Source organism: Salvelinus alpinus, chromosome 31, assembly GCF_045679555.1.
Source record: "Salvelinus alpinus chromosome 31, SLU_Salpinus.1, whole genome shotgun sequence".
Classification (NCBI taxonomy): Eukaryota; Metazoa; Chordata; class Actinopteri; order Salmoniformes; family Salmonidae; genus Salvelinus; species Salvelinus alpinus.
Genome location: NC_092116.1, coordinates 32,503,173 through 32,514,141, shown reverse-complemented (window position 1 = coordinate 32,514,141; position 10,969 = coordinate 32,503,173). Strand labels below are relative to the sequence as shown.

The window sequence follows — 10,969 nt, the reverse complement described above, 5'->3', positions numbered from 1 at the left end:
ATAGAGAGAGAGAGATGGAGAGAGAGAGAGAAGGATAGAGAGAGAGAGGATAGAGAGAGAAGGATAGAGAGAGAGAGATGGAGAGAGAGAGAGAAGGATAGAGAGAGAGAGATGGAGAGAGAAGGATAGAGAGAGAGAGATGGAGAGAGAGAGAGAGAGATGGAGAGAGAGAGAGAGACAGAGAGAGAGAGGAGAGAGAGAGGGAGGGAGAGAGGAAAGAGAGGAGAGAGAGAGAGATGGAGAGAGAGAGAAGGATAGATAGAGAGAGAGAGAGAGAAGGATAGAGAGAGAGAGATGGAGAGAGAGAGAAGGATAGAGAGAGAGAGATGGAGAGAGAGAGAGATGGAAAGAGAGATGGAGGAGAGAGAGAAGGATAGAGAGAGAGAGATGGAGAGAGAGAGAAGGATAGAGAGAGCGAGAGATGGAGAGAGAGAGAGAGAGAGACAGGAAGAACAAAGGCGATGGGAGAAAACAGATTAATTTGGCAGCAAGAACACAGAGTCCAGATATAGAAACATGTCATTATGTTCCTATCAAACACACGTCTTCATGACCAAGTGGGCATTAGGGACGTCCAGGGAGGACGTCCAGGGAGGACGTCCAGGGAGGACGTCCAGGGAGGACATCCAGGGAGGACTTGGTCATCACACCGCAGATACCAGCCAAGGAAAAATGACTGACTCAGTCTGTGGTCACATTTGAAAAAGATGACGCATACGATTCCAAAATAAAACACAGGAATGTGGCACCTCAACGTGACGAGGCTGGCTGGTGTCTCATATTAACTACTGAACACATCTACTGCACTTCAGTCCATTTCATCTGTTCTCTCTTTACCTTGTAGTGTTGTGGACTCGGTACAAGTCTTTCCAACAGTCATGTCTGTTGTCTCCCGTTTCCCCTCCAGACTCTGGTTCTCAGGGGGGTCAGTCTGCCTCTCCTGCCCAGCTGAGGAGGCCTCCAGGCTGGGTTGGTCTGCCGGGGTATCAGCCTCCGTCTCTTTCTCCTGGAGGTCTGGAACTGAGGCAGCTGGTTGGGCGTCCACCTCTGATGTCACAGCGACTTGGAGCAATGAGGAGGGAGCGTCAACAGAAGCTGGGTCAGTGGGAGGAGTAATATCTGCCCGAGGCTCCTCCTCTTCCTCGTCTTTGACGCTCACCTTCTTTGCTTTCACTGATTTCCTGGCTGTGATGGAGAGAAGAAGAAATACAGCTGCAACATTATAACTCAATTCCTGTGTGTCTCTAAGTGTGTCCGTCTCTCTTACCAGAGGTCTGTCGGGCTCTCTTCCTCCCCCTGGCTCCTCTCCTTGTAGCAACAGCCTCCTCTTCCTCCTCTCCCACTTCATCCACGGTCACAAAGTCCATTCTCCTGATATCCTCCATGCCCCTGCAGTCGTCCTCTGCACCAGGAGACCCTGTAGCATCAGCAAGAGGAGAGAAATGGTTTAGAGGACGAGGACACCCCCCTTCTGTCCCGATACACCCCCCCCTCTTCTTCTTGCTTCACCACCCCTTCCGTTCTGACCCCCCCCCATTCTGTTCTACTCTGACAAACAGACAGACCTGTGTTGTCAGCTTGCTGGATCTGCGCTGGTTCAGGACTCTTGTTCTGCTCTTCCATCTCATCCTCCCCATCACCTCCAGCCTCATCCAGGGTTACCAGAGTCTGATAGGAGAGAGGTTAAAGGGTGTGTGAGTGAGAAAGGGAGAGGAGAGAGGAGAGAAAGATACGACAGAGGGAGACGAGAGAGAGAAGAAAGACGAGAGAGAAGAAAGAGACGACAGACAGAAGAAAGAGACGACAGACAGAAGAAAGAGACGACAGACAGAAGAAAGAGACGAGAGAGAGAAGAAAGAGACGAGAGAGAAGAAAGAGACGAGAGAGAGAAGAAAGAGACGAGAGAGAGACGAGAGAGAGAAGAGAGAAGAAAGAGACGAGAGAGAGAAGAAAGAGACGACAGACAGAAGAAAGAGACGAGAGAGAGACGAGAGAGAGAAGAAAGAGACGAGAGAGAGAAGGAGACGACAGACAGAAGAAAGAGACGAGAGAGACGAGAGAGAGAAGAGAGAAGAAAGAGACGACAGACAGAAGAAAGAGACGAGAGAGAGAAGAGAGAAGAAAGAGACGAGAGAGAGAAGAAAGAGACGAGAGAGAGAAGAAAGAGACGAGAGAGAGAATAAAGAGACGACAGACAGAAGAAAGAGACGAGAGAGAGACGAGAGAGAGAAGAGAGAAGAAAGAGACGACAGACAGAAGAAAGAGATGAGAGAGAGAAGAAAGAGACGAGAGAGAGAAGAAAGAGACGACAGACAGAAGAAAGAGACGAGAGAGAGAAGAGAGAAGAAAGAGACGACAGACAGAAGAAAGAGACGAGAGAGAGAAGAGAGAAGAAAGAGACGAGAGAGAGAAGAAAGAGACGAGAGAGAGAAGAAAGAGACGAGAGAGAGACGAGAGAGAGAAGAGAGAAGAAAGAGACGAGAGAGAAGAGACGAGAGAGAGAAGAAAGAGACGAGAGAGACGACAGACAGACGAGAGAGACGACAGACAGAAGAAAGAGACGACAGACAGAAGAGAGAGACGACAGACAGAAGAGAGAGACGACAGACAGAAGAGAGAGACGAGAGAGAGAGCAGAGAAAGTAAGCAGCAGATATTTCCTGACCTCTGGGTTGAAGGTGTCTCCTGATTCGTCCTCCTGGCTGAAGGGGTGTGGCTCCAGGCAAGGCCCATCCGCTCCTTCATCCTCTCCGATCTCATCCAAAGTCACCAAGCCCTCAGTATCCACTCCGACCCTCTCCTCTCTCTCCTCCTCCCTCTTCCGTTCCTTCTCTCTACTCCTCCTCCCTTTCTCTCTCTCCTTTCCTCTTTCCTTCTCTCGCTGATTCTCCTTTACCAGTTTTTGTTTCTTAATCAGTTCTTCCTCTTCGGCGGCGTCATCTGGGTAAGCCTCCTCCTCCTCGCTCACCTCATCCAAGGTGACAAGGTTACTCTTTTTCGGGGTACCCCCCTCGGACTCTCCTATTGCGGTCTTAGTCACTTTTTGAGTTTTGGGTACCCTCTTACCCTTCTTTTGGGGTGCCTTCTTACCCCCCTTCAGAGGCTTGGAGCCTCCCTGACATTTAGATTCAGTCGTATGGTTGTCCAGAGCTTGGGTCGTTTCCGTCTGATCGTCGACTGAATCTAGTATCTGGAACCCTTCCATCTCTCTGGGTAGAGAATCTCTTCGGCCTCGTTGGCCTGCGAGAGAGGAGTCGGCCATTTTGTCTTCGGTGTCTTCTAGAGAGTCGAGGATCTGGAAAGCAGATTCTTGTTGGTCGTCGGAGATCTCTTCGTGTTCCTCTAGAGTAGTTTGAGGCACCTGGGAACCTGTAGATTCGGAGGCCGCAGGCGCCTGGTAACCCAGAGATACAGACTGTTCTTGAGTGTCTTGACTGCCCTCTTCTCCGTCTCTAGGTGTGTCATCGTCCACAGCTTCGTCGAGTATCTGGAAATCACCACCAGCATCATCATCAGGAACTTTATCGATAAGTGATCGGGGCACCTGGTGACCCGACACCGTCTCCACCTCTTGTAGTTCCAGGGCCTTCTGAAGGTCTCGCTCCTTGGCTGAGGCAGACGGATGGGTCAGACCAAGCTCCAGTGGACAGGCTCCATTCTGAGCCTCGGTACCCAGAATCGAGGAACCTTTTTCAGCCTGGGTAGTGTCCTCGCTCCCCTCTACCTCTGGAGGTTTTTCAGCTGTCGTCTCCATATCGCTCTCTGACACAGCACTTTTCTCTTCCTTGTTGTCTGTCACTGCAGAGTCCAACACTGACATCTGGTGGCGGGATGACGGTACTACATCCTCCGTGTCACATCCCTTAGTGACCACTACTACTTCCTCTTCCGACTGAGACCGAGTCTCCAAGGGAACAGGCTCCGCCTCCGTATCAGCTATGCTGGTGGTGTCGTCGGCGGCTTCCTGGGTTTCTGCGGCTTCGGTTGCTACGACAACAGCTGCTGATGACCTGGTCTTGCGTCCAGAGGTGGCAGGTGGTTGAGGTTTAGCTGCCGCCTTCTTTGCTGCGGCTTTTCGTGGAGTCTTTTGAGCTGGGGGGGTAGAGGAGGAGGACGTGGGGGACTCCTTGTGCTCTTGGCTAGATTTCGGAGTTGGGGAATCTGGGGTACCCCTCTTGCGTTTGGACGATCGTTTTGAACTTTCCGAGGCCTTATCTTGAGTCTTGTGTGACGAAGATGAGGATGACTGCGGTGGGTTGGTGTTCTCAGCCTCATCCCCTTCCACCTCGTCCACAGTAACAAACTGGTCCATGTTGAACTGGCCCAGATAGAAGGAGTTGGCTTCACCGGGGATGACGTCAGACGTAAACTCATCTCCCGCGTAGCAACTAGCTTGAGGTAAAGAGAGAGAAGGATGAATCCATTGAATTAATTCATCATAATCAAATCAATCTTCCCCAAGTTCAACAGAAGTGCTGTAGTTTGAAATCAGATGTATGAGAGTTTGCTACAACAGACTGTAGCGGTTATGGATTCTGTACACAATGGTGTTTTTTTAAGAAACGTTGCCGTTTGGAAAGCATCGTTCACCTTATCTCTAGACCTGCTCCTAGAGGAGAGAGTCGTTTTACTGCTTCTGCCGTGGCTCTGTGGAACCAACAGAAACCTTTAGTAGGATCATTTCTAGCTCAGAAATAGAATTGTCATATAAAACATGCATTCACCATCACGCCTCGCTTTACTCCTTCTCCTACCTTGCTCCTCTCCTACTCCTCTTCCCTCCCCTTTTTCTTGGCGTGGCTGCCTTCATGTCCGCTGCTCCTGCGGGAGCCAGAAGAGGCGCTAGAGGAGTTACCAAGTCTCGACGTCGGAGGGAGCCCTCCTCGGAAGGAGCCCGGCTGCTTCTATGCCTAGAAGAGTCTCTCCTTTCTGGGGAAAAGCGGTCGCCGCGCCGGCCTCTCCCTCCAGGAGCCTGGGTCTTCCCCTGGATGAATTCATTTTATTAGACATTTAAATACATAATGAGTTGCCTCAGTCATTAGAGTACAATACATTAAAATATTAGCAGAAGCTAATGTAACAATATTGCTTCTGTCATGACGTTGGCCTGTGGGTAAGGTTTATGACCCCCACATAAATACCTTTCTCCCCTCTCTCTCTTGACTCTACTGGGGGACTCTTGAATAGCCTTTGTTAAATATAGAGAGTCTGGGAACATCAAATGGTGGGGGGAAAGGAACCATATTTCGGTAATCCAACCAGTGGAATATATGTGCGTTGGTACTTAATGAATATGATGTCAGTTCGGTTGTCATCTGAGACATTATGACTGATGACAGGACGACATAAACTGTATCTGGGAAAGTCTACACATTATAGTTATCAGATTCACATGGAATTGTGCAATTTAAATGTTTGAATATGAAACTATTTGTGAAAAGATTAAATGTAATTTTAGCTTCCAAATGAGAGAATTGGGCTTTCATAAAGAGAGCTCTGCTCAATCAGTGGCCCGCCCCTGTGAAGAGACATGGGTTATAAACTATGAAACACACCCTTCTCTCCCTCCACTATGTAAGCCCTTGACGAAAATGTAACCTCCTGTTCCGGGTACATTAGGGCGAAGGTCCGATGTCAGAAGGATTCAGATAATAACTACAGAACGAAGCCAACCTCAGCGTGAGCTTTGGTTGCGAATGGTATGAACTTTGAACTCTTATTCACTACAGAAGTGATACCTCCTAGCCGTTGAGTTAGCAGCGGCCGCTGTAAACGTGGGCTAGGAAAGGACGGACGATGTATCCAGTCTAACACACAATGACGATACTACAACGTACCCAATTTACCACAAGAGACATTCTTCCGACGACAGGAAGATCTCTGTTGGCCAACACGGCCAGCATCTACGACCAACCTACCGAAGTGCAGCTCAGAGTAAATATTTATTGCATTTTCCATTTCCAAATGGGTGGTAATTTAGAATGCATAAGATACTGTATTTACGATAGCGTGGCTTCTCCCTTTGTTCCTCAGTCTTCCCGCTCTTTCACTCAAACCCCGCCCACTTTCCTTTGTGTAACCAGCCATGTCGGCTCCGTCCACCAGGGACGTTTTCTGTATGACATCATTTGCATTCTGACTGCTATTGATGTAAAATATTACTAGGTCTTTAAGAGTTTATTCGGAAGATAACAGCTCTATAAACACTCTTTCGTGGTGCCCTCTAGTTAATTACATTTACATGATTAGCTCAATCAGGTAATATAAATTACAGAGAAAGGATTTTATAGAATAGCATGTCATCTCACTTAATCCGGCATAGCCAAAGACACGACACTTCCATCCCTCTCCTCGCCCCTACCTGGGCTCCCTCGAAGCATCGTTACCCATCGCACCACAAAAGCTGCGGCCCTTGCAGAGCAAGGGGAACAACTACTTCAAGGTCTCAGAGCGAGTGACGTCACGGATTGAAGCGCTATTAGCGCGCACCCCGCTAACTAGCTAGCCATTTCACACCGGTTACACTAAGGTGCAATGAATCAGACTGTCGATGATTCAAATCTGTCAAGGTTTAAATTATATCTGTCCATTAAATTCATATTATTATAACAATACATACATTCTTGTGGTCTGGTTGCCCAGATCCTGAAGGTGTCTTCTTCGTGTCGGTGGTCTTTTTAGCTTGTGTCGGATGTTTTTTGTCCGGCTGTGACTTCTTCTCTGGGCGTGGCTCCTCTTTCTTCTTCGTCTCTTTCTCCCCAGTCTTCTCTTCTGGCTCAGCCGGGACCTGGTTCTTTTCTCCAGCCGGGGTCTTTTTCTCCGCTGTCTCCCCAGCTGCAGGGCTCTTCTTGTTGGGTACAGGCTTGTCCTGGATCCCCTCTCCCTGGTTCTGTTCCTGTTTAGCCTGTTCCTCCACCAGTCTCCCCATACGGTGTTGGTGCACCGCTGCCTCCAGGGCCTTGAGGATCTCCTCAGTTACCGGAGGAAAGTCCTGAGGTTTGTCTTCAACATTTAACTCTACCGGGACAGGGGCCGCTGTTTGTGCCGGTACAAAGGCGGCAACGGTGTCAGAGTCGACAAGATTGGCGACGTTATTAGCTCCCTCCACAGCGGAGATCAGACAAGGTTCTGTTGTGGCCACAGTCGTCACGGTTTCACTAACCAACGCAATGACATCACTGCCCTGTTGTGGGACCTGTTCGGGTTCTGCTGCAATCTCATTGGTCGAGGCGACGCCGTCAGTGCTCTGGGTTTCCATGGCGACCTTTTCCTCGGGAGCGGACACGGCAACCGTAGGTAACGAGGCGGAAACGACGATGTCGACGGTCGCAGTGTCTTCCTTATTTTCTTTTGCCTCCTCAGTTTTCATCCCTCCGATCTTCTTCTTCCCATCTTTTGTCGAGGAAATCCCACCCTCTTTTCCTCCAGACTCCGCCACCGTTGCCTTTCCGTCGGAATTCATCACCGCGACGTCACTTCCTGGCTGCTTGGCCTCCGCGACGATGACGTCGTCACCCGGTTGCTTGGTAGCAACAGGCTGAGAGGATGAGACCGTAGCATTGGTGCTGGTAGTAGTGGTTGTGGTAGCAACAGGCTGAGAGGATGAGACCGCAGCATTGGTGCTGGTAGTAGTGGTTGTGGTAGCAACAGGCTGAGAGGATGAGACCGCAGCATTGGTGCTGGTAGTAGTGGTTGTGGAAGTAACAGGTTTAACTGGTGCTGCCACACCTTTAGCTACAGGCTTCTTGCCTTTGATCGGTTTCTTCTTGGCTTTGGAGCTGAAATGACAAACACGTAGATTATAAAATAAGTGATGTTTACATCTAAAAACGTCTCCAGAGGAACATATGGGACAGGAGTTGTTCCCTGACGAGGGAAAACAATGGACCCTAATTGTATCCTATTGTCCTTAGAAAACAGGACGTCATACAATGCTTGGATTGGATGGATGGACTGACGGATAAAATCTTGGAAGTTAATGAAAGGTTGAGATATTTACCTGACAACAGATGTCTTCTGGGCTGGGGGCTGCAGTGGCTGTTTAACCTCGCCCAGCATGTTGACCTTCAGAGGTTTGTTCTGAACTACACAGGGGGACTTCTGGAAATGAAGACACACTGCCATCGCCACCGACGAAGATTCCATCTCAAAATAGATCTGAGACAGAGAAATAGAAACATTAATTAAACAACAATTCATTTGATTTGTTATTTGCGTCGTCTCCTGACCAATCAGACATGTTGAAAAGATGCAGTCGGAGGTTCCAGGGATCTGATTGGTTATACGGTTCCTTCAGAAAGCATTCGGACTCCTTGACTTTTTACACATTTTGTTGTGTTACAGCCTTTTTATAAAAATTATTATACTATTTATTCAACATCAATCTACAAACGATACCCCATAATGACAAAGCAAAAACGGGAATGTTTTGTTGTTGCTAAATATGAAATTTCACATTTACATAAGTATTCTGTCTCAGCCTCCAGTATTTATGCTGCAGTAGTTTATGTGTCGGGGGGCTAGGGTCAGTTGGTTATACCTGGAGTACTTCTCCTATCTTATCCAGTGTCCTGTGTGAATTTAAGTATGCTCTCTCTAATTCTCTCGTTCTCTCTTTCTTTCTCTCTCTCGGAGAACCTGAGCCCTAGGACCATACGTCACGGCAAACCGGGCATGATGACTCCTTGCTGTCCCCAGTCCACCTGGCCTTGCTGCTGTTCCAGTTTCAACAGTTCTGCCTGCTGTTATGGAACCCCTACCTGTTCAACTCTTAATGATCGGCTATGAAAAGCCAACTGACTTTTATTCCTGATTATTATTTGACCATGCTTGTCATTTATGAACATTTTGAAAATCTTGGCTCTCTAATTCTCTCCTTCTCTCTCTCGGAGGACCGGAGCCCTAGGACCATACGTCAGGACTACCGGGCATGATGACTCCTTGCTGTCCCCAGTCCGCCTGGCCCTGCTGCTATTCCAGTTTCAACTGTTCTGCCTGCGGTTATGGAACCCCTACCTGTCCCAGACCTGCTGTTTTCAATTCTTAATGATCGGCTATGAAAAGCCAACTGACATTTATTCCTGATTATTATTTGACCATGCTTGTCATTTATGAACATTTTGAAAATCTTGGCTCTCTCTAATTCTCTCCTTCTCTCTCTCTTTCTCTCTCTCGGAGGACCTGGGACCGTGCGTCGGGGCTGCCGGGCGTGATGGCTCCTTGCTGTCCCCAGTCCACCTGGCCTTGCTGCTATTCCAGTTTCAGCTGTTCTGCCTGCGGTTATGGAACCACCACCTGTCCCGGACCTGCTATTTTCAACTCTTGATGATCGGCTATGAAAAGCCAACTGAAAATTATTCATGATTATTATTTGACCATGCTTGTCACTTATGAACATTTTGAACATCTTGGCATAGTTCTGTTATAATCTCCACCCAGCACAGCCAGAAGAGGACTGGCCACCCCTCATAGCCTGGTTCCTCTCTAGGTTTCTTCCTAGGTTTTGGCCTTTCTAGGGAGTTTTTCCTAGCCACCGTGCTTCTACACCTGCATTGCTTGCTGTTTGGGGTTTTAGGCTGGGTGTCTGTACAGCACTTCGAGATATTAGCTGATGTACGAAGGGCTATATATAATAAACTTGATTTGATTTGATATTCAGACCCTTTACTCAGTACTTTGTTGAAGCACCTTTGGCAGCGATTACACCCTCAAGTCTTCTTGGGTATGACGCTACAAGCTTGGCACACCTGTATATTTGGGGAGTTTCTCCATTTCTTCTCTGCAGATCCTCTCAAGCTCTGTCAGGTTGGATGGGGAACGTTGTTGCACAGCAATTTAAAGGTCTCTCCAGAGAGGTTCGATCAGGTTCAAGTCCGGGTCTGGCTGGTACACTCAAGGACGTTCAGAGACTTGTCCCGAAGCCACCCTTGCCTTGTCTTGGCTGTGTGCTTAGAGTCGTTATCCTTTTGGAAGGTGAACCTTCGCCCCACTGTGAGGTCCTGAGCGCTCTGGAGCAGGATTTCATCAAGGATCTCGCTGTACTTTGCTCCGTTCATCTTTGCCTCGATCCTGACTAGTCTCTCAGTCCCTGCTGCTGAGAAGTGGCTTCCGCCTGGCCACTCAACCATAAAGTCCTGATTGGTGGAGTGCTGCAGAGATGGTTGTCCTTCTGGAAGGTTCTCCCATCTCTACAGAGGAACTCTGTCAGAGTGACCATCTTGTTCTTGGTCACCTCCCGATTGCTCAGTTTGGCTGGGCGGCCAGCTCTAGGAAGAGTCTTGGTGGTTCCAACCTTCTTCCATTTAAGAATGATGGAGGCCACTGTGTTCTTGGGGACCTTCAATGCTGGAGAAATGTTTTGGTACCCTTCCCCAGATCTGTGCCTCGACACAATCGTGTCTCTGAGCTCTACGGACAATTCCTTCGATCTCATGGCTTGGTTTTTGCTCTGATATGCACTGTCAACTGTGGGACCTTATATAGACAGGTGTGTGCCTTTCCAAATCATGTCCAATCAATTGAATTTACCACAGGTGGCCTCCAATCAAGTTGTAGAAACATCAAGGATGATCAATGGAAACAGGATGCACCTGAGCTCAATTTCAAGTCTCATAGCAAAGGGTCTGAATACTTATGTAAATAATGTATCTGTTTTTACATTTTAATAAATTAGCAAAAATGTCAAAATAACTTTTTGCTTTTCATTATGTGGTATTGTGTAGATTGCAGAGGATTTTTATTTATTTAATCCGTTTCAGAATAAGGCTGTAACGTAACAAAATGTGGACCAAGTCCACATGGTACCACTACAGGCCTAAAGTGGTTGGTTCCAGTGATCTAATTGGTTATAATCACATGGTACCACTACAGGCCTAAAGTGGTTGGTTCCAGGGATCTAATTGGTTATAATCACATGGTGTTTTTGTATTGTATGTGGCTGTTTACGCGGCAAAAAAGATTGTTTAATGAAA

The 10,969-nt window shown here is 48.1% G+C and overlaps 1 protein-coding gene across 4 annotated transcripts in view; it reads right to left on the bottom strand.

The window, feature by feature from the left end:
* The window catches only part of LOC139561709 (zinc finger protein 638-like), a 46,374-nt gene that overhangs the window by 9,237 nt on the left and 26,168 nt on the right, over positions 1-10,969 (bottom strand). For 3 of the 4 annotated variants that reach the window (XM_071378965.1, XM_071378964.1, XM_071378966.1), the window contains 8 exons: positions 7,999-8,156; positions 6,619-7,777; positions 4,754-4,983; positions 4,590-4,646; positions 2,665-4,387; positions 1,566-1,668; positions 1,268-1,417; positions 838-1,185 (listed from right to left, as the gene is read on the bottom strand). In XM_071378965.1, coding sequence (XP_071235066.1) covers positions 838-1,185; positions 1,268-1,417; positions 1,566-1,668; positions 2,665-4,387; positions 4,590-4,646; positions 4,754-4,983; positions 6,619-7,777; positions 7,999-8,156 — 3,928 coding nt within the window. The remainder of the gene's footprint in view (positions 1-837; positions 1,186-1,267; positions 1,418-1,565; positions 1,669-2,664; positions 4,388-4,589; positions 4,647-4,753; positions 4,984-6,618; positions 7,778-7,998; positions 8,157-10,969) is intronic. The other variant, XM_071378967.1, reaches the window with a different exon arrangement.